This window comes from Oncorhynchus clarkii, chromosome 20 (assembly GCF_045791955.1).
Source record: "Oncorhynchus clarkii lewisi isolate Uvic-CL-2024 chromosome 20, UVic_Ocla_1.0, whole genome shotgun sequence".
In the NCBI taxonomy this organism is placed as follows: Eukaryota; Metazoa; Chordata; class Actinopteri; order Salmoniformes; family Salmonidae; genus Oncorhynchus; species Oncorhynchus clarkii.
In genome coordinates this window covers 29,946,238-29,967,997 of record NC_092166.1, presented here as the reverse complement: position 1 = coordinate 29,967,997, position 21,760 = coordinate 29,946,238, and the positions used below count along the sequence as shown (strand labels likewise).

The 21,760-nt window shown below is 40.6% G+C and overlaps 2 protein-coding genes across 3 annotated transcripts in view; one reads left to right on the top strand and one right to left on the bottom strand.

Annotated features, from left to right (window-relative positions):
- Nucleotides 1-228: 228 nt before the first annotated feature.
- c20h1orf35 (chromosome 20 C1orf35 homolog) lies at nt 229-14,737 on the bottom strand. Its single transcript, XM_071118473.1, has 8 exons — nt 14,106-14,737; nt 10,980-11,133; nt 10,849-10,894; nt 10,462-10,544; nt 10,096-10,168; nt 4,405-4,493; nt 4,166-4,282; nt 229-896 (listed from the first exon to the last, which is right to left on the bottom strand). The coding sequence occupies exons 1-8, from the start codon at nt 14,200-14,202 to the stop codon at nt 641-643; spliced, it is 915 nt and encodes a 304-aa protein (XP_070974574.1). The 5' UTR covers nt 14,203-14,737; the 3' UTR covers nt 229-640.
- The window catches only part of LOC139376192 (guanylate kinase 1a), a 24,976-nt gene continuing 16,910 nt past the window's right edge, over nt 13,695-21,760 (top strand). The window contains exon 1 of one of the 2 annotated variants that reach the window (XM_071118476.1): nt 13,695-13,886. In XM_071118476.1, the coding sequence (XP_070974577.1) occupies nt 13,862-13,886 (25 nt within the window). In that variant the 5' untranslated portion in view covers nt 13,695-13,861. Of the gene's footprint in view, nt 13,887-14,726; nt 14,856-21,760 lie in introns of those variants that run through there. The other variant, XM_071118475.1, reaches the window with a different exon arrangement.

Sequence of the window (21,760 nt, the reverse complement as noted above, 5' to 3'; positions counted from 1 at the left end):
CAAAGGAGTTCTGGCTTGATTGAAGAAAGAAAAGGAGCAAAGCTGCTGAGTAGTGCAGGAGGCACAGTGGGATGGAGAGGGGTATTGGAGACCATAAGCATCGGAATGAGAGGATTTTCAACAGATGACCAAGAGCGACAAACCAAATAGGTGACAGTTGTTGGCCCACTTTTCTTTTCTTTTTTTTTAGCTGGTGGTGGTATGGGCAAGTGTGACATCAAAATTATATATTTTGGACAGCAATAGTTTTTATTGACAGTAACTTAATTTCAGCACCAAGTACACATCTACTTATCTTGCTTTCAGTACTTAACTAGTCCCTGATTTACTTGCATGAATAGTGGCAAAATGTCCTTCAATTTTGGTAGCTAGATCATAAAATACATTTGTACTGGTTCAGAATAAGATAACCAAGACACAAATTCAACAGATAAAAACGACAATCAGTTCCAACAAGGCCACAAGCCTGCGGGTGGTTTGAAGAGTAGCCTACAGATTGACACACTGTTCTCAACCACAGCCCACTGAGTCCAGTCCAGAGGTACATGAGGACAGTCCATAGACCAGTCAAGCTGCTCTGCTGTGGACTAGAGGGCTCCTCTCCCTCTGCGTGTGTCTGATTGTGGGGTTAGGGGGGAACTTAATCGTCCGAGTCTGTGTCATGGCGCCGCCTGTGGCTTTGTGTAGGAGCAGCAGGGGCTGCCTTGTGGCTAGCACGGTGACGAGGGACAGGGGACCCCCTGTCGGAGGAGTCTGTGTCATGCCTCTGCTGGCGTCGTTGGGAGGAGGAGGGGTGGCGCTCGCCCTTTGGCCCCCCCCTTGAATGGCTGTCATGGGGTCTGGCTCCAGTCTGACTGAGGCATGATGGATTATGATGATGGTGGTCCTTTCTGTGCCTGAGGAGTAAAACACACACACACAGAGTCAATGATTGGGACTAGTAGGTGGGGGTCAAAGTAAGCTGTTGTGAGAGCTGGCTGAGGAAGATAAAGCAGAGATACACTTAATGTTATGATACAAACCTTTACCTTTCTATGAGGATGATAACTATTTGGGTTCCATAAGAGAATAATGAATAAGGTCTCCCCCGCCCCACCGCCCAAAAAACAAGATAAGCATTACATGGGCTGGATGATGCATTCACTCAGTTCAAATCAACCCTACACCCATTTTAGAATTTCACAAGACTACCGCTTCCTGTTGCTAAACATCCTAAGACTCCTTTTTCATCATTGTCCTGTAGTACACACACATTAACTGACACATCCTTAGTAAGGGTAGCTACAACCTGTTCTATATTTCGACCAAGCATACAAAGTTTAATGGTTGACAGAACTTTTGTAGTTTGCCACAAAAACACAGCTTTTGAGATGGAACCAAAAACCAGCTTTACCTCCCCCTGCAACAGTGATTTAGCGCCCTCTAGTGCAAAGACTTGTCTTGTAGCATTATTAGGACTTTGGTGTCAAATCAAATTTTACTGGTCACATACACATGGTTAGCAGATGTTAATGCGAGTGTAGCGAAATGCTTGTGCTTCTAGTTCCGACAGTGCAGTAATATCTAACAAGTAATCTAACAATTTCACAACCACTACATTATACACACAAGTGTAAAGGAATGAATAAGAATATGTACATAGAAATATATGGATGAGCGATGGCTGTGCGGCAAAGGCAAGATGCAATATATGGCATAGAGTACAGTATATACATATGAGATGAGTAATGTAGGGTATGTAAACATGATATAAAGTGGCATTGTTTAAAGTGACTAGTGATACATTTATTACATCTGATTTAATTATTAAAAGTGGCTAGAGATTTGAGTCAGTATGGTGTCAGCAGCCACTCAATGTTAGTGATGCCTGTTTAACAGTCTGATGGCCTTGAGATAGAAGCTGTTTTTCAGTCTCTCGGTCCCAGCTTTGATGCACCTGTACTGACCTCGCCTTCTGGATGATAGCGGGGTGAACAGGCAGTGGCTCGGGTGGTTGTTGTCCTTGATTATCTTTTTGGCCTTCCTGTGACATCGAGTGGTGTAGGTGTCCTGGAGGGCAGGTAGTTTTCTCCCGGTGATGCGTTGTGCAGACCTCACTACCCTCTGGAGAGCCTTACGGTTGTGGGCGGAGTAGTTTCCGTACCAGGCGGCGATACAGCCCGACAGGATGCTCAAGATTGTGCATCTGTAAGTTTTAGTGTTTTCTTCAGCCTCCTGGAGGTTGAGGAGGCGCTGTTGCACCTTCTTCACCACGCTGTCTGTGTGGGTGGACCATTTCAGTTTGTCCGTGATGTGTACGCTGAGGAACTTAAAACTTTCCACCTTCTCCACTACTGTCCCGTCGATGTGGATAGGGGGGTGCTCCCTCGGATGTTTCCTGAAGTCCACGATCATCTCCTTTGTTTTGTTGACGTTGAGTGCGAGGTTATTTTCCTGACACCACACTCCGAGGGCCCTCACCTCCTCCCTGTAGGCCGTCTCGTCATTGTTGGTAATCAAGCCTACCACTGTAGTGTCGTCTGCAAACTTGAGGATTGAGTTGGAGGCGTGCATGGCCACGCAGTCATGGGTGAACAGGGAGTACAGGAGAGGGCTGAGAATGAGAACGCACCCTTGTGGGCCCAAGTATTGAGGATCAGCGGGGTGGAGATGTTTCCTACCCTCATCACCTGGGGGCGGCCCGTCAAAGTCCAGGACCCAGTTGCACAGGGCGGGGGTCGAGACCCAGGGTCTCAAGCTTAATGACGAGTTTTGAGGCAACAATGGTGTTAAATGCTGAGCTGTAATCGATGAACAGCATTCTTACATAGGTATTCCTCTTGTCCAGATGGGTTAGGGCAGTGTGTAGTGTGATTGCGTCGTCTATGGACCTATTGGGGCAGTAAGCAAAATGGAGTGGGTCAAGTTTGTCAGGTAGTGTGGAGGTGATATGATCCTTGGCTAGTCTCTCAAAGCACTTCATGATGATGGAAGTGAGTGTTTTGAATCTTGAAGCATGGAATCAGATTGTCGGACCAGCGTTGAACAGACTTGAGCATGGGCGTTTCCTGAATTATTTTCTGTCTATAGGCTGGGAGCACAAAATGGAGTTGTGGTCAGATTTGCCGAAAGAAGGGCGAGGGAGGGCTTTGTATGTGTCGCGGAAGTTAGAGTGGCAATGATCCAGAATGCTGCCAGCCTGGGGTCGCGCTTTCGATATGCTGATAGAATTTAGGGAACCTTGTTTTCAGATTAGCTTTGTTAAAACCCCCAGCTATAATAAATGCAGCCTCAGGATATGTGGTTTCCAGTTTACATTGAGTCCAATGAAGTTCTTTCAGGGCCGTCAAGGTGTCTGTGTGGGGGAGGGGGATATACACGGCTGTGATTATAGTCAAATAGAATTCTCTTGGTAGATAATGCGGTCGGGATTTGATTGTAAGGAATTTTAGGTCAGGTGAACAAATGGACTAGAGTTCCTGTATGTTGTTATGATCACACCACAACTCATTAATCATAAGGCATACCCGCCCTTGTTACCAGATAGATGTTTCTGTCTGCGCGATGCGTGAAAAAACCGTGTGGCTGTACCGACTCTGATAACGTATCCCGAGTGAGCCATGTTTCCATGAAACAGAGAATGTTACAATCTCTGATGTCTCTCTGGAAGGCATCCCTTGCTGGAATTTAATTGACCTTGTTGTCAAAAGACTTTAGTACTCGCCAATGTCCACTCGGGAGCGGTGAGCGATGTGCACGTCTACGGAGTCTGACCAGAAGACCGCTCCATCTGCCCCTTCTGCAGCGCCGTTGTTTTGGGTCAAACTACTGGGATCAATCCATTGCCCTGGGTGGGGGTCCAAACAGAGGATCTGCTTCGGGAAAGTCATATTCCTGGTTGTAATGTTGTCAAGCTGACATTGCTCTTATATCCAATAGTTCTTCCTGGCTGTATGTAATAAGACTTAAGATTTCCTGGGGTAAGAAAGATTTCCAGTGTAAGAAATAATACACACAAAAAAAAAAAAAAAATACTGCATAGTTTCCTAAGAACGCGAGGCGACCAGCTCTGTCGGCGCCATGTACTGTTCACAGTTTGTGATAAATGTTGCATTATCATTTTAAAAAGGCATAGGGATAATATGTACACATGACTGGTAGGTTAAAAAGGCAGAAACACGCTAACCTTTTACTGTCATTGTCTGAACCTGAAGAGGAGGAAGAGTCTCTTCTCTGCCTTTTCTTCTTCTTCTTTTCCTTTTTTTTTCTCTTTTCCTTTTTCTTCTTTTTGCTGCTCTCATGTCTATGATGGGAAAGTATAACAGACAAGTCTTGATTATATATATTTTTTGTTTGGACAGTAATGGAAGAAATGTACCTCAGGGAATCGCTTGTCAACACAATTTGTGATCAATAAGACGTTACCTTTGATCCATGTCCTGTTTCTCTGTGTTCTCAGACATCTTTCTGGCGAAGGCTTCCTGGCTTCCGGACTTCCCTTCTGTTTTATGGTGCTGTGAAAATAGCGCTCTCTATTATGACCATAATCATGTAACATGTCTATTACAGCATCAATTCCCAAGCTGTATAAATCATGTAGCTACACCAGTGGCGGCTCCTCAGAGGAACAAGGGGACCATCAGTGAATTTCATTTCATAAAACTTCAAAGTGATCATTTTTAGATACAACTATAATAAATATATTAACGTCACCAAATAACTGATTAAAAGACTGTTTTACAATTTATGTCTATAGTAGCCTCAACAGCATCTTCTCGATAGTTCAATAGTGTAGCCGGTGGACAGCTATTTTTCGTCCTCCTCTGGGTATATTGATTTCATAACAAAACCTAGAAGGCTCATGGTTCTCACCCCCTTTCATAGACTTAAACAGTTATTATGACAACTTCCAACCTATCAGAGCGCTTGCAGCATAAACTGTCATGTCTATCCAATCAAAGGATCAGAGAATTAATCCAATACCGAAAGCATAAGCTACAGCTAGCTACCACTGCAGTGCATAATGTGTAGTGAGTAATTGACCCAGAGAAAGATAGTTTAGCAGTTTTGAACAAATGAATTTCTAGCTATATTTAGTATGTTTCTCTTCTTCTTAGTTTACCTTTCACTTAGCTAATGAAGCTAATTTAGCCTACTCAACAACCAAGACAGAGAATAATGCTATTTATGTTAGCTAGCTGGATGAAGGCTATCCAACACTGCAACTCATTCAAGTGTATGTACATTCTGACGATTCTGTTTCAAAACGTTTCTTTTTAAAAATCTTTAAAAAAAAGACAATATCCAAAACATGCAATATACTTGCAGTAAAGCCGCTCAACATCTACACCACACCAGTCATCCAACAGACTCCCATTCAGAGCGACACACAGAAGCATCCAAGATCCCTCCAAGATCCCCACCACAGCTGTCCCACAAACATCCGAGACCGAAAATGACAACATTTAAATAAATTCCACTCCCCACCCCCAAGAACCCTCCCCACATGCACCAACAACCAAGAAAATGAACAAGCAAGAACAAAGAAAAAAAAGAAAACTATGCAAAACAAAGGACAACAAAGATGACTAAAATCATAACAGCAAGGCCAACTGTATATGTTTGAGTGCATGTCTGGCACCATTTACATGTGTGTGTGTGTGTGCATATTTGCAGCAACTCCACTCCCACTTGTCTCCAATTCCACATCCCCAACCCTCAGCTTCACTCAGCCCATCCCACCTACCTCTGCTGGCCACCCTCTTCGGATTTCTACGCAACATATATCTTTCAACTATGCTGTTTAACATAAGATTTAAATCTATCTAATCGAATAGAATCCACAGATTGCGAGTTGAAGATAAATGTTTTTACTAAGAGTATTAGTATATTAGTAATGGACTGCAGTTCTCCTAACAGTACTATTTCTAGGGTCAATTTTGGATCAATGTTATGCATTTTCAGCCATTCCTGAACCTGAGACAACAAAATCTGCAGAGCTTCGATGATTTTATGCCCCAAATATTCAACGTTTTGTTGGTGGCAAGAATTCTATATAATAATTTTAGCTGAAAAGCACGAAGTCTTGAATCTTGAGTCGTTTTATATATCAACTCAATAACCCTGTACCATGGAATCAGTAGATCAAAAATCTCTTCCCAACTATTTTGCAATCTGTATGGCACAGTTGTCAACATACTGGTCCTCAAATGAAACTGGTATACTTTCCTATTTATGTCAGTTTTATTCCTCTGCCAGTTTTGATCCTTTATATTGGGCAGACAGACCAGTTCCCTACTTCCTCCCGCTGCCACCTGCTTCCTCCATTTTTTAGGTAATGCTGTAATCAATTGGTTGTACTCTTGGATTGAGCAGACCTTCCCGTACAATTCTGATAACTCCATGAAAGATATAATTCTACCATTCCAATTTACAACATAATTTTAGAACAAAATACCCTTTTCAAACATATTTCCCATAAATACAGGTATTTTAACAACCAGCACATTTGAGTTCTGCCATAATATTTGTTCTATCTTTTCAGGGGGAATGAAATTAAATTTGTAGCTAGCTCTGCAATGCTTTGAAAAAAAGTATAATTTTCAATTAATCTTAAATGAGACATGGCAATCTGCACAAAGGCTATTTTTAAACAATGGATGAGCTTTTCTTAGTAATCTACTTGAGAACCATTTAAGGTTCAAGTAAAACTTTTGAATAAGTGAAGCTTTTAGAAAGAGGTTTAGTGCTTTTATATTTAATAAACTCAACTCACCCAATTCATATTCATTATATAGATAGGCACGCTTTATTTAGTCTGGTTTAGCATCCCAGATAAAGCAAAATATTTTTGCTCATATGATTTGAAAAATGAACCATCAGGAGTAGGCAGCGCCATAAGAAAGTGAGTAAACAGATTTGACTATGGAGTTAATCAGGGCAATTTTTCCATAAATAGACAAGTATTTCTAAGTTTTCTATTGAAATTCATTGTGGAGAGCTTATTTATATATTTTGTGATATGAATACCAAGTATGTCTACTTCACCGTCTGCCCATATTATAGGTAAACTGCAGGGTAATGTAAAAGTTGTATTTTTTAAAGAGCCATTACGTAATATTGTACACTTATCATAATTAACTTTTCTGGACTAAAACCTATCTATATCTTCAATGAGACATTGCAGGGATCTAGCTTGCAGACTTAATTTAAAAATTGAGTCATCGGCATACATGGACACCTTTGTTTTTAAGCCTTGGATTTCTAATCATATAATGTTGTCATTGGATATGATTTTAATAGCTAGCATTTCGATGGCCATAGCGAATAGATATGGTGACAGCGGACACCCTTGTTTAACTCCTCTTGACAATTCAAAACTATGCGAAGTAGTCGTTATTTACTATTTTACACCAGGGGTTGCTATTCATTACTTTTACCCATTTTATAAGAGAATCACCGAAATTGAAAAAAATAAAATCCAGTCTTACTTTATCAAAGGCCTTTTCAAAATCCGCTATAAATACCAGGCCTGGCTTCTTAGAGGTTTCATGATGTTCTATTATTTCTAGTATTTGTCGCATATTATCTCCAATGTATCGTCCATGTAAAAAACCTGTCTGATCAGGATGAACAATACCTGGTAAAATAATACTAGCATTTTGCTAGTATTTTGCATCACAACATTGAAGTGTAAGGGGCCTCCAGTTTTTTTTTTTTAGATAGACTGGGTCTTTATATTTGCCATCTGGGTCTTGTTTGAATAATAGTGAAATCAGACCATCCGGCTGAGTACCTGACAGACTTCCATTTCTATAGGAGCAGTTAAAACAAGCGAACAATGGAGTATAAAAAAAAAGGCTTGATATACTTCTACCGGTATGCCATCAAGCCCTGGGTTTTTTCCAGACTGAAAGGATTTAATAGCCTCAAAGTTCTCTGTAATTTGGCCTTCGCACTTTCATATTCAAAAAGATCCACCTTCCTTTTGAATCATTCCTAACTATTTGCACATTCATTTTTGTTAAATTAATATCATCACACCTTTTGAGTTCCTTTGTCCATGACAGAAAATTATTTCACCACCCCATTATTTTTTCCACACAACTTAATCTAAGGATGTAGAGTGAGTTTCCTGTAAACAGTATATGTTATATTCCTTTTCTTTTAGCCACATAAAGACTGATCTTTTTTTTAATAATCTGCTAAACCGTTACAATTATAACTGGCTATACTTATTTCACCCTTACCATAACTAGATACTATTCTCAGTCTAAATAAACCATAATTAGTGCTTGTAAAGTTACTGCCATCAGAGGTATTATGACGGTCAAAACTAGAGCTTTCAAATGTCTGATATCTAGAATTTAAAAAAAATTGGTTCTAGCAATATATGTTTTATGCCCTTGTCTGTTTGCCTGTGAGCCAATACCACATATGTTAGAAAATTGAGACAAGATATTATGTGTGTAGTAAATGAGTAAGTTGATGTGTTTATTGGATGTGATTTAGTGAGTGTGTACGATCTCTGTATAAGAGTAAGACTATGTGTGATTTGCATGGTTGAGTGTCTATGTGTGTAACATGTAGTGCATATAGCCTTAATATTCAAGATGATAATTGCAATCCATATTGTATCACCATCATAGTTGCATCATAATTACCTTTAACATCATTGAAAAACACATCCTTGCATTTCCATAGCAATTGACGTTTCACATGATCATGAAAGAGACCTTGCATTACTATAGAGACGGCTTCACTACAGTACAAATGTATCCCCATACAATGTTATTATTCCCCAAATGTCCCTATTCTGAGATCTTCCCCTTGCTCGTTGTAAACATGTAGATAAAGACAGAAAAGATAAACAAGAACCATGTTAAATTATAGAACAGTTCGACAATCGAGAGAGGTGAGGGAGAAAAGAGAGAAAGAGAAGAGCGAGATCAAGTGTATATGTATTAGTCCGTATGTGTAAGTGAACATGTAATTGAATACGTGTGTGTTCATATCCTCTTCAGTGTTCAGATATTTTTTTACAGTTCCCATAACGTTACCTTCTTTATTTTTCATAACCTGAAGTCCCTGTAGAATTTAGTACAGCCATGGTGTTATGGAGCTGTCTCGGAATAGCTGTCCATCTATAAAGCGTTTGTCCACAATGAGAAAGGCATGCTTACCCCTCTCCCTCTGTTGCCTCTGTACAGGATACAGTCTCTTGCGGTGTTCGTTTATCTCCTGTGGAAATTGGTCATCGAGACCGAATTTGGTCCCTTTAAGCCCCTTTCCCCTGCTGTTGATCAGCTCCTTTTGTTGGTGGTGTTCAAATTTTGCAATGATCGGTCGGGTACCCTTGGTCTTGTTGCGCCGAACTCAAAGTCTGTGTCCACGGTGAAAAGCAACCTTGTTTACAGTCTCTAGAGGAAGTTTCAAGGTGGATTGCATGAATTCTCTGATCCTGCCCTCTGGATTATTGGATGCGTCCTCAGGAATCTCCGAAAATATTAGATTTTCATGCATGCTACGACTTTGTATGTCTAGCTCCGACTACTTCATCGCCCTGTTATCCCTGAGTAGACAATCCATTTTAGAATCGTGGATTTCTTAAATGGAAGCAAACGGAACCAAACGGGATGGACCTACCCAAATTTGTCCAATAGAAACTCTAATTTTAGTTGCAAAACTGAACATTTTGCAACTGTTTGGACTAATGATTACGCCCCAGATCAGCTATATGCAGGCTAGGTATTGAATGCATCACCGTCTGTCACCTTGATTACACCAATTTGTCTCTCAAACTTTCATTTGAAGGTTAGGTTGTAACAATATAGGATATAGGACAAATTCAAGTATCATGTAGTAGCCTAAACCCATCGATAATACATTGAGCTGGGTGAATGGAATATGAATGACAATCATCCAATATGCTGTAATAGAAATACGGTCATGTTCATAATAAAAAAATAAAAAGTGTCCTCCCCGATCTTAAATGCCACTGGGCTACTAATGTGTAGCTAACACAAATGGATTAACACACCAACACGCTGTTGTGTACTATACTGAATAGCTAAACTGAGTTTGGATGTTCTACAGAGAGCATGAAAATAAACTTACTGTGAAGACTGACAAGCCAATTTTGGCAGCTTCCTTCTCCTTTTGGGAGAACACCATTTTCCGTGACGTTGCACTGATGACAGAAAACATATGAATAATTACTCAACTAGTACACTCCAATACGGCAAGCACCTTTTTTCTCCATTTGTAATTTTAAGGGGATACTCGGCCATGGACTCATCTATGTTCCTACAAAAATAGAGTCTAACGAGCGATAATGCTTAGAAAATAAACATCTCTAAACTGAGGATACATAAACAACTCAAGAGCCATAGTGGCTCGAAAACCATTCATCTCTTGTTGGTGAAATCTCCAACTGTAATACAGAATCAGAGCCTAACACTTTTGCAAATTGCAGTCAGTTACCCAGAGCTTCCAAGGCCTGAGACTCTATCCACATCTCTGTCCTCAGCTTCCACATCCTCCCTCCTGCACACATCTGCAAGGTCCTGTTGGGCACATTGCAATTGGAATTAAAGCAATCATGTTCTCATCCCTAAAATGTATGGTCAAATTTGATTGGAAATGGATTATGCTTGCTATTTGGGATCTGGTCTAGTTAATGTAAATCACTGTGACAACTGCAACAAAAAAAAAACATCTAAATAAATGTGATTTATTGAAACGTTATCTTCCCTGTTCTAATGCAGTTGTGATACTATAAAACAAAGACATGATTGTGATCCAAAACATACAATCTAGCACAGAATACAAATGTGTCTCAAAAACACTATGAAGGAAAAAAAGAAGCACCTCTTTGGTCAGGCCAGTTGGTTGTCTCTTTATATTCTTGTGGCCTCTGAAAACACAGAATAAGACATTAGCTTGACATTTTATTCTAATATTTCTGTAAGGTTCTTATTTTTGTGTGATGTTCCTCTTACAGGGCAGCCATCAGTGCCTCTTGCTCTGCTGCTTTCACAGTGGCAAGCTCCTCTTCTCTTGACATAGGCTTGACAACGCCTTTTTTGTCTTTGGCATACCACGTCAGATCTTTGCCTTTCTGCCATCGCCCCACCGGTGCCATAAGAGAGTTCCCTGGGGATGATACAATAACGGGGATGTAACTATACTTAAAATGCAAGCATGCATGCCCAAATCAAATCAAGGTTTATTTGTCACGTGCGCCGAATACAACATGTGTTGACCTTACAGTGAAATGCTTACTTACAGGCTCTAACCAATAGTGCAAAAAAGGTATTAGGTGAACAATAGGTAAGTAAAGAAATAAAACAACAGTAAAAAGACAGTGAAAAATAACAGTAGCAAGGCTATATACAGTAACAAGGCTATATACAGACACCGGTTAGTCGGGCTGATTGAGGTAGTATGTACATGTAGATATGGTTAAAGTGACATGGCTTTAATAATGAAGTTATACATAAAGTTTAATTATGTTTGATTTTCCAAACACAGAAGTGATTATCATAACTATTCTTACTCAGGGTGATATCTAAAAATCTAAGATTTTGCAACAGGCTGCAGTGTTTTAAAATCTTAGAAAAATAGTTATCGTGACCAGTGTATTAATTTGGAGAACATCTCAAAATTGTACAGCACTTCAAGTCAGTCAATTCATACATATATACATGCATACATTCCACAGACATACATACATGGCCAGAAGTACTGTATGTGGACACCTGCTCGTCAAACATCTCATTCCAAAAGTATGGACATTAATATAGAGATGTTCCCCCCTTTGCTGCTATAACACTCTTCTGGGAAGGCTTTCCACTAGATGTTGGAACATACCTGCGGGGACTTCCATTCAGCCACAAGAGAATTAGTGAGGTCGGGGACTTATGTTGGGCGATTAGGCCTGGCTCACAGTCAGTGTTGCAATTAATCCCAAAGGTATTCGATGGGGTTGAGGTCAGGGCTGTGTGCAGGCCAGTCAAGTTCTTCCACACTGATCTCAACAAACCATTTATGTATGGACCTTGCTTTGTGCATGAGGGCATTGTCATAATGAAACGGGAAAGGGCTTTCCCCAAACTGTTGCCACGAAGTTGGAAGCACAGAATCGTCTTGAATGACATATGTTGTCGCGTTAAGATTTCTCTTCACTGAAACAAAGGGGCCTAGCCAAACCATGAAAAACAGCCCTAGACCATTATTCCTCCTCCACCAAACTTTACAGATGGCACTATGCATTGGTGCAGGTAGCATTCTCCTGGCATCTGCCAAACCCAGATTTGTCCGATGGACGGCCAGATGGTGAAGCATGAATCATCACGCCAAGGAAACATGTTTCCACTGCTCCAGAGTTCAATGGCGGCGAGCTTTACACCACTCCTGCCAATGCTTGGTATTGTGCATGGTGATCTTAGGCTTGCATGTGGCTGCTCGACCACGGAAACCCATTTCATGAAGCTCCCGAACAGTTCTTGTGCTGAACATTCTTCCAGAGGCAACGTCAGTTTGGAATGCAGTAGTGAGTGTTGCAACCAAGGACAGACGATTTTTACACCAGCGGTCCTGTTCTGTAAGCTTGTGTGGCCTACCACTTTGCGGCTGTGCCGTTGTTGCTCCTTGACATACCCACTTCACAATAACAGCACTAGCAGGGCAGACATTTGATGAGCTGACTTGTTGAAAAGGTGGCATCCTATGACGGTGCAAAGTTGAAAGTCACTGAGCTCTTCAGTACAGGCCATTCTACTGCCAACATTTGTATATGAACATTGCATAACTGGGTGCACGATTTCAGGTGTGGCTGAAATAGCAGTATCCACTCATTTGAAGGACTGTCCACATACCTTTGGTCATGTACACCGAACAAAAAATATAAACACAACATGTAAAGTGTTGGTGCCATGCTTCATGAGCTGAAATAAAAGATCCCAAAAATGTTCAATACGCACAAAAATCGTATTTCTCTCAAATGCTGTGCACAAATTTGTTTACATCCCTTTACGTGAGCACTTGTCCTTTGCCATGATAATTAATCCACCTGACAGGTTCGGCATATCAAGAAGCTGATTAAACAGCATGACCATTACACAGGTGCACTAAAATGGCCACTACAATGTGCAGTTTTGACATACAACACAATGCCACAGACGGCTCAAGTTGTGAGAGAGTGTGCAATTGGCATGCTGACTGCAGGAGTGCCCACCATAACTTTTGCCAGATAATTGAATGTTAATTATTCTACCATAAACCGCCTCTAACACGTTTCAGAAAATGTGGCAGTACATCCAACCTGCCTCAACCTCAGATCACGTATATGGCCGAGCAGATTGCTGATGTCAACCTTGGGGAAAGATTTGGGTTATGGTATGGGCTGGCATAAACTACGAACAACAAACAAGATTGCATTTTATCAACGGCAATTTGAATACACAAAAATACCGTGACGAAATCCTGAGGCCCATTCTTGTAAGGTACTGTATCTGACCAACAGATGCATATTTGTATTCCCAGACATGTGCAATCCATAGATTAGGGCCTAATGATTTTATTTAATTTGAATGGTTTCCTCATATGAACTGTAACTCAGTAAAATCAATGAAATTGTTGCGTTTATATTTCAGTATAGTGTGTGTATTTATGATTACTTCTATATCTGTGCGCCTACTAGCTACGTAGCTGGCAGCATCACATTCCCTGGCCAACTGCAGTACAGTGTGCGTGCCGCTCTCCATGGACCTTGCCAGTATTCAATACTGGAGTCAGCTGTGTGCGTTTGACTTTCTCAAGTTCGACATAACTAGGTTTACCAAAGTTTCAGGCAGATACTGAGTTACACACAAGCAATGTAATGAGGGACTACAATAAGGAAAAAGGTAAGAACGTGGCATTGAGAAATGTTTACAAGCTAACGTTACTATTGCTAGCTACATTATTGATTATACATTGGCACTTACACGCATCTAACTAGTATATAAAATTGACCGATTTAACAGTTGGCTAGTATTTCGCAAGGCGAATATAGTAAACTAGACAGCTACTGTAGCACCGCACTGACGTTGACGATGGGTGGATGCCCATTTTACTCCACTTACCGAGGTAGTTTTCCCTGTGTTTATCGCCTTTCACATCGTCCCAGTTGAACTGGTCTTGCCCTCCCCTTACACCCCCAGATCTCGAGGCACCAAACATTATTTCAGAGTTGTAATAAAGCTAAACGATGAAAGGCTTGTTTACACGTGCGCGCTAGGCCCTGTATTGATCTGCATCCAGGCAGTTTCCTTCTGACTGTCCTGCCAGGTTGGTTCTCTTCCACGTTCGCCTCGGGCGAGAAAGCTAGCGCTTGGATTATATAGCAAGCTAACGTTAGAAGCACGTTGAGTAGCCTTTTTAGTATTTTGAAGAAATGTAGCTAGCTAAACTTTTGAAAAACTAAGTACACAACACCGTTGCAAACTGCTTTTTCTCTGGCGTTTGCACGATCCGCATGCGCGCAGATAGCTAATTTAGCTGGGGGCGTTCATTAAGCACAGTTCGCAATGCTAAATCTGCTACCACTGTAAAACACGTTCATCAAACAATTAGATTATTTTCTATGTCAATTTTAAACATGGATTTGGTTGCAGATTGCCAGACGAGCTGTAGAAGTCTTATGTATAGTATGCGGTCTAAACGCTCACGAATTACTCGTTTATTTGGCTCGTGATGATGACGTCAAACTCGATCTGTGATGGCTCTCACACAAGGTAGACAGAATATGGAGAAGACGCCTTGGAGACATTATTGAGATCTTGGACCGCAGTCATTGCAGATGTATATGAGGCATTTCTTCAGGCTCTTCTCAGGTAGGATGATATACCCATTTGACCGCTAGTCTATAAAAGGTGTCAATAGCCCTGCTGTTTCCCTCTCATCACTGAAGAAGCTAGCTAGCCAGTCTGTCACACAGGCCATCAACATTGGTCAATCCCTGTTCCATTTGACAGAAGTTGATGTTTGCTTTCTAATTCTAAAGTTTAAAATGTCTTGTTTACGTAATCATCTATCCTCTCCCACACAGCTATTAGAAGTCCAACCTGCTATAGATATTGTAAGTGGTGCCTAAATTAGGTGTCAACGTTTAGCTGGCTTCAACTTGGATGTTTCTAGAAAGCCAGCATGCTTGTGATTTTATTATAGGGGACAATATGGTGAGAAAAGGAGAACAGATTGGACCTGGATTGGCTGCTTTTGTCTATTTTGTTGTTGAATTGGAAAAAAGTGCCTTATTTAAACTGCATAAAATATGGATTCTAGGACCTTCTCATGCAATATGGTTTTTAGATTGACCGGGGTGAAAATAAGATGGAGCGGTTTGGTATGAAGTACTGGCAAAAGCAATAGTGGGGGTATGCCGTCTACAGTTCTCTTTGAATCTATTTGACTATTTATCATTACCGCATGTAAGTCGCAGGAAAAATTCACAAATAGATGTGGAATATGCTCCAAAATGTGGTGTGGTTCAATGGTAACACAGACATTTTGCCAAGGCACAGAGAAGTGCGTGGACAGCAGTGTACGCATCAATTCAGGTTACAAGACTTGTTTAGGCCTAATGAATGAGTGAAATACCATAAGAAACATGTTGGATATGTTTTCACATCTTTTCAGTTCCTTAATCACATCTTTTCAGTTCCTTAACCGGTCAAACTGTCATTTGGAAATCTCCCTGGTCCCTAAATTCCCTCGCTTCGTGAGTGAAGAGGAAATTAAATCACTTTTCCGACGTCAACTAGGTTGTTGATGATGCATTGATAATTCTATCGATTTATGACATTCTGGTGAGCAAGGCTTTATTTAGTATTCTAGACCGGGGTTTCCCTAACTCGGTCCTGGGGCCCCCACTGGGTGCATGTGCTAGGGAAAAAAAAAACTCAACTACACAGCTGATTCAAATAACCGTCTCATCATCAAGCTTTGAGGATTTTAATCAGCTGTGTAGTGTTAGGAGTTCAGAAATTAGCATTTTCAAAATGTAGACCTTCATTTGAAACCACTTTGCATGTATTTTTTCCTTAACAGAAAATACAACACGTTCGGCAGAAAATAATTACATTTTCATGAAAACAGAAGTGCAATGCTATTTGGCTAACAGCCACACAAGTAAATGAGCTTACAATGAAAAAGCAATGCATTTGTTTGCATTGCCATCATATTTCTAATGTTTATCATAGAAAGAATGTAACCAACTACAGTTTCTAAGTTAATGTTACCTGAGAAACACTGAGAAAAGTAGCTACATATCAGTCAGTGCTGTCTGATGATAGAATGCCAGTTTGTGACTTCTCATCCAAGTGGAGAAGTATAACTGAAGCACAACATTAGTCTGACGCTGAGCAGAAATGACAATAAGAAGCTTTTTTTTTTTTTTTTTAAATCTGCGTTTACAAAATGCAGCAAGATATCTTATGCGTTCTTTTTTTTTCTGCATGAAAAACGCAGAATTCTGCATTTAACGTGACTCCCGGGGGCCCCAGGACCGAGTTTGGAAAACCCTGTTCTAGACGAGCATCAAGTAATGACAGCAGATAAGCTGAATATATCTAATTATAGACAAGTTGATAAAAAAATTGCCTACCAAATGCAATACATTTATAAGCGGAAACAAATCTAGATGAGGCTTAAACTATCCCCCCCCGAAATCCCGCCGTCCCTGAGTAATGTGTGCAGGTAGTCTACATGAGCCTTTTGAAGTAACTGTTTGACTATCAGATGAAAACATCATGACTGGTTGTGTTTGACACATTAAAAGGTAGGCTAATACATTTTAAAAGTTAAACAACAAATCTAGACTATTAGGCCCATAGCGATCCTATTGAATTAGAGATTCTATATGTAATTCTATTAGGCCCATAAAATGTTTAAATAAAAGCACGAGCACACATAGGAAGTACCCTGTACTGGGAAAAAATTACATATAATTTCACCCCTGGTTTTAAAGTTAAGCATATCCTCTGTGGTGGAATTATTCTAATCAAATGAGAGAGACTTTTGGATGTCTTCAAAACAATTTAACTTTATTTATTACTGCAGTAATGGAGTGTTAACGGTCACCCAATGGTGTAGACTTCAAGCCCAAACAAACAGGGTTAGGTTACAACTTTATACTGTTCCTGAGTCCTTGTGACGAAGAACCGATATAGAAATGATACAAAAAGGTACATTGTGATCTCATGTAACAAACATCAAGATTTACATGCCGCCAAATATCTGTCTCTAGTTAATTTACTGCTTTGTTATACAGAAATAGTAATGTAACCAAGGACACGAGGTCATTCCCTCAAATGATTAAGTCCAGTGTTCATCTTCCATATGGGATAAATAAACTGGAGATTGGGTCTCCCTGGCACCAACAGACAGGCACACACACTAATCATAGAATGGAATGCAGTCTTTAGGTTATCACCAAGCCATCGTAAATCTACTGTCAGCGTTAACAAACACATGATAGTTCTAAGAACCCACTTCTGTTTGCCCTCAGAAAAACAGACCGGGTGAATGTACTAATATAGGAATACATTCTAATATATAAGTAATGTGATTAACATAATGTTGTAATTCTATGACACCTCCCTTTTTTGGGGGCGGCAGGTAGGCTAGTGGTTAGAGTGTTGGGCCAGTAACCAAAAGGTTGCTGGATTGAATCCCCGAGCTGACAAGGTAACAACAAGGACAAGGACATTTTGTAAACGCAGATCTGTCGTTCTGCCCCTGAAGGCAGTTAGTTAACCCACTATTCCCTGGTAGACCGTCATTGTAAATAAGAATTTGTCCTTAACTGACATGGCTAGTTAAATGTAAAAAATAAATAAAAAATGTATAGATTCCACATGTGTAGGCTATCTTACGTGACTGAACACTTTGTTCATATTGCTGACTGCATTAACTACTAATCAGTAGCCTAATGAAATTAAGAGCCAACTGATTTTACATGATGAAAGGTTGGTCACTGTTTGGCAAGGACCGATCACATGCTGTGGAACAGTGGAATGCATATAAGGGCCAACTGTCTTAGTAAACCTAATGCCAAATCTGTAATGGCATGCAGACGGTTTCCTGTAACCTTTTGAATTAGCTTTATCCCATGCCTGTAGTCAACTCGCATGCACCCCTTGTTTTCTGTCACATTTGAAAAGTGGTGCCTCGAGGTGTTACGGAAATCTTATAGGCTCATCCTATGTATGGTGATGTTGTAGACCCAATTCTTTTGGAATGTGTTAGGGATGCACAGATATGACATTTTTGGCCGATATCCGATATTTTCCATGCCCCCCCCAAAAAATATATACCGATAACCGATTATTTAACAATTGTGGCCTTTTAAGCATTCTAGTACAGTTAAATAGTTGAAACACACTGACCAAAAAGTTATTTTGTTGGCATTTACGTATGTCTCCATTACCAGTAAAACATAATCAAAACATTTTTATTTTGCTTACTTGCTGTGCTGTTTCATTGTTCAGTCTCAACCAGGATTTCATCATACATTTCAAGCAGTGAAGTTTCAGCTCTGTCTGTCCGTGGCCTCTTCCTCGGTGCGTCATTGTCACTGTGACCATTTCCATCTTGTCCAGCTGTGTCTACCATTTCACGTAAACCCTGTTTCTTGTCTGCATCCAAGTAGCGGTCCTTGTACCTAGCATCGAGCATAGTGGCAACACAGTAGAGGCTCAGAGAGAATGCCACTGAATTGCTTGTTCACAGCCTCGAGTACTTTTGCAAGTTTTAACCCCACGGTCTGTCGGCAGTTTTGAAGGCGTTTCAATGCCACGACAGAGGGTATCGTGTCTGCTGCAGATAAAGTTGATTGGCTTATTTCTTGAGTCAGTTGTTCAAATGGCGCTAGGTGTGTGTTCATGTTTCAAACATGTTCTCAAATGCCATTTGAAATGGCAGCAGCGGTATGAAAACCAGCACATTCTTGAGCATGCGCTACGGCTTTCCTCAGTACGAAGTCCTCGTCGACCCACTGCTGTCAGACTCATGGGGCTGACATCGCTGGTCCAAATGTCAGTCATGAAGCTAATAGCAGTGACGCCCATAGCAAGTAGCTCATAGATGTGCGCTTCAACAATGTGTAACTCCAGTAGGGCAACATCTGAAAAATAGCGCCTACTTGGCAGTGTGTACCGGGGCTCGACCAGTCGGCAAAAGCCAACATCATCCACGACAGAGAATGGTTTGTGCGCTAATTATTTTTCTGCTTTTGTTCTATAGTGGGCCCACAGTTCGGTATGCATCACGGTTTGTGGGACACGGTAACGGTACGGTTATATATTGCATCCCATATATATATATATATATATATATATGGGATGCAATCCGTGGCTTGCGAAAGTATTCACCCCCTTGGCATTTTTCTTATTTTGTTGCCTTACAACCTGGAAATAAAATTGATTTTGGGGGTTTGTATCATTTGATTTACACAACATGCATACCACTTTGAAGATGCAAAATATGTTTTATTGTGAAACAATCAAGAAATAAACAGAACTACTTCAATACTTTGTAGAGCCACATTTTTCAGTAATTACAGCTGCAAGTCTCTTGGGGTATGTCTCCATAAGCTTGGCACATCTAGCCACTTGGATTTTTGCCCGATCTTCAAGGCAAAACTGCTCCTTCAAATTGGATGGGTTCCGCTGGTGTACAGCAATCTTTAAGTCATACCACAGATTCTCAATTGGATTGAGGTCTGGGCTTTGACTAGGCCATTCCAAGACATTTAAATGTTTCCCCTTAAACCACTCAAGTGTTGCTTTAGCAGTATGCTTAAGGTCATTGTCCTGCTAGAAGGCGAACCTCCGTCTCAAATCTCTGAAAGACACAGGTTTCCCTCAAGAATTTCCCTGTATTTAGCGCCATCCATCATTCCTTCCATTCTGACCAGTTTCCCAGTCCCTGCTGATGGAAAAACATCCCCACAGCATGATGCTGCCACCACCATGCTTCACTGTGGGGATGGTGATGAGAGATGTTGGGTTTGCGCCAGACATAGCGTTTTCCTTGATGGCCCAAAAGCTCAATTTTAGTCTCATCTGACCAGAATACCTTCTTCCATATGTTTGGGGAGTCTCCCACATGCCTGTTTGGTGTACACAAAGTGTTTGCTTATTTTGTTCTTTAAGCAATGGCTTTTTTCTGGCCACTCTTCCGTAAAGCCCAGCTCTGTGGAGTGTACGGCTTAAAGTGGTCCTATGGACAGATTCTCCAATCTCCGCTGTGGAGCTTTGCAGCTCCTTCAGGGATATATTTGGTGTCTTTGTTGCGTCTGATTAATGCCCTTCTTGCCTGGTCCGCGAGTTTTGGTGGGTGGCCCTCTCTTGGCAGGTTTGTTGTGGTGCCATATTATTTCCATTATTTTTAATAATGGATTTAATGGTGCTCCGTGGGATATTCAATGTTTCGGATATTTTTTTTTATAACTCAACCCCGATCTATACTTATCCACAACTTTATCCCTGACCTGTTTGGAGAGCTCCTTGGTCTTCATAGTGCCGCTTGCTTGGTGGTGCCCCTTGCTTAGTTAGTGGTGTTGCAGACTAGGCGGCCTTTCGGTGTGTGTGTGTATATATATACTGAGATCATGTGACACTTCGATTGCACACAGGTGGACTTTATTTAACTAATTATGTGACTTCTGATAGTAATTGGTTGCACCAGATCTTATTTAGGGGCTTCATAGCAAAGTGGGTGAATAGATATGCACGCACCACTTTTGTATCTTTTTTTTTCACTTGGCCAATTTGGACTATTTTTATGTCCATTACATGAAATCCAAATAAAAATCCATGTCAATTACAGGTTGTAATGCAACAAAATAGGAAAAATGCCAAGGGGGTGAATACTTTTGCAAGGCACTGTATACGCACGCACACACTACCAGGAAAATGTTTTAGAACACCTACTCATTCAAGGTTTTTCTTTATTTACTATTTCCTACATTGTAGTATAGTACACATAAAAACTATGAGGTATAAAAACTATAAAAACTATGAAAATAAAAAAGTGTTAACCTCTCTGGGGTGTGTGGGACGCTAGCGTCCCACCTGGCCAACATCCAGTGAGGTTGCAGAGCTCCAAATACAGAAATACTCATTATAAAAATTCAGAACAGATACAACTATTTAGCATTGATTTAAAGATTAACTTCTTGTGAATCCATCCACGGTGTCAGATTTTCAAAATGCTTTACGGCGAAAGCATACCTTACAATTATTTGAGAACATAGCCCAGCAGACAAATCATTACAAACAGTAACCAGCCAAGTACAAGGGTTACACAAGTTAGAAATGGAGAGAAAATTCATCCCTTTGATAATCTTCATATTGTGGCACTCAGAACACATTCATTTATTCAATAGATGTTCCTTTTGTTCGATAAAGTCTCTCTTTATATCCGAAAACCTCCGTTTTGTTCACATTTTCTTCAGTAATCCACAGGCTCAAACAGTCACAACAGGCAGACAAAAAAAATCAAAATTGTTTCTGTAAAGTTCATAGAAACATGTCAAACGATGTTTATATTCAATCCTCAGGTTGTTTTTGCCTAAATAATCTATAATATTTCAACCGTACAATAACGTTGTCAATATAAAAGGTAAACCAGAAAGGCACTCTGGTCACGCGCATGAAAAAGCTCTGTGACCCGGCAGGGTCCACTCATTCAGACTGCTCTTACTCCCTCATTTTTCAGAATACAAGCCTGAAAC